Source organism: Chinchilla lanigera, unplaced genomic scaffold, assembly GCF_000276665.1.
Source record: "Chinchilla lanigera isolate Chin_1 unplaced genomic scaffold, ChiLan1.0 scaffold00203, whole genome shotgun sequence".
In the NCBI taxonomy this organism is placed as follows: domain Eukaryota; kingdom Metazoa; phylum Chordata; class Mammalia; order Rodentia; family Chinchillidae; genus Chinchilla; species Chinchilla lanigera.
In genome coordinates, this window is record NW_004955604.1 from 220,184 (window position 1) to 221,834 (window position 1,651).

The 1,651-nt window shown below is 68.0% G+C and overlaps 1 protein-coding gene across 1 annotated transcript in view; it reads right to left on the bottom strand.

The window, feature by feature from the left end:
* The window catches only part of Cacng8 (calcium channel, voltage-dependent, gamma subunit 8), a gene marked incomplete at its 5' end in the record, with an annotated part of 17,352 nt that extends 15,702 nt beyond the window's left edge, over positions 1-1,650 (bottom strand). Inside the window, one exon of the mRNA XM_013510086.1 lies at positions 1,365-1,650. Coding sequence (XP_013365540.1) covers positions 1,365-1,650 — 286 coding nt within the window. The remainder of the gene's footprint in view (positions 1-1,364) is intronic.
* Between the last annotated feature and the right edge of the window lies 1 nt (position 1,651).

A 1,651-nucleotide genomic window follows, 5' to 3' on the forward strand; every position in this document is an offset into this window, starting at 1 on the left:
GATGGGTCGATGGGTGGGTGAGTGGCATTATCACGCCGTACTACACAGTGTCCTAGGGTTTTGTGGTGCAAGCCCCCACGCGTGGCCTCTCTGCCTGGCGCTGGGTCAGACCAGTGAGTGGCCATGAACTCACACATCCTCAAGAGGAAGAAAGTAACCGTGTGAGAGGTCAGAGGGGCGGGAGGTAGCAGGCACGGGCGTGACTGGGGGACACGGGAACTCCTGGCCAGATCTGGGAAAGCAGTTGCCGGGCAGATCCAGCCAAGGTGGTCAGTGCAGAGCCGGGCCCCAAGTTGTCAGCTTCCCAGAGCTCAGAAGCCCGAGGCCGGGCCTTCGATAGGGAGAAATCTCCCTATTGTTAAATGTGGCGGCCGACTGAGGTTTCTGATCGGTTCCAGGCTCAGGGCGGCAGCAGGCCACGCTGTGCAGCACACCCATCTCACCGCGGGGGCCGACAGGGGCTCCGCTGCCCCGAGCCTCGGGGAACCTCGTTCCCTCAGCGCCGCGGGAAGGCGGCAGCCACCTTGCGGGATGGATGAGGCCAGGGTGTCCCTGCTTGGTGCGAGCTTAGGAGGACAGGAGGAGGGGCCGCAAGGGAGGGGCGAGAGAGGACAGCCAGGGCGGTCCATCTCAGGTGTGCTGGGGTTACACTGGGATTGCCCGCCACCCTCTTCCATGCTGGGGACAGGCCCAAGGCTCGGGGAGGTGGGAGGACCGCGGCCGCATGGGGACAGATGCACCGGGAGACCAGCACCCGGGGCCAGCGCTGCCCAGCCCGGAGCCTGCATGGGCATGGAGAAACGCTGGCCCAGAAGGGGAGGGAGAGTGCAGCACCTTGGGGACAGAGGGGCCTGGCACACAGAGGGGGGGGGGGGGCGTCGTCCAGGCAGAAGCAGCAAGGCAGGCAGAGGTGAGGCCAGCAGAGCCACCAGAAGGGACAGCGGGGGACCTGGAGGGGGACAGAGGTCCCCGAAAGAAGGCAACAAGAGAGGTAGAGGCAAGAGGCCCTGGGAGACCGGTGCATGGCGGCCTGGCGGAAGAGGGCCCGAGGGATGAGGGGAACCGGGGCACAATGCCGGGAGCCGGTGCGCTGGAGTCCCAGCTCCTCCAGCCCAAGGCAGAGGCCAGCTTGGGCACCCCAGCGAGACCTCGAGGCAGAAAGGGGGGCGTGGTGGCGCGACCTGTCCTCCCAGCACTCCGGAGGCTGAGGCAGGAGGATGGCTGTGAATTCGAGGCCAGCCTGGGCTCCACGGCCAAAAGCGGGTGGTGGATAGGGAGGCGTTTGGGGTGGGGGGCGAGGGCAAGGCGAGGCCTGGAGCTGAGCGTGGGGGGCAGGGGGCGGGAGGCGGAGGGGCTCGCCCTACCTTCCAGGCAGCAGATGCGCCAGAGCCCCGAGTGCGTGAGGCCGCCGGGCTCCCTGCGCTCGGCCGCGCCCGGGCCGCGGTGCGCGCCGTCGTCGCCCGCGCCGGCCGTGAGGTTGGTGGTGTTGCAGAGCAGCGCGCGCGTGTACAGCCAGTAGTCGGTGCTGATGGCGATGGTCATGAGGCCGAAGGCGGCGAAGGCGCCCACCGTGGTCAGCAGCACCTGCACGCCCTTCTCGCACCACAGGCCGCGCTCCTCTTTCCAGCGCTTCAGCGACTCCAGCTTGACC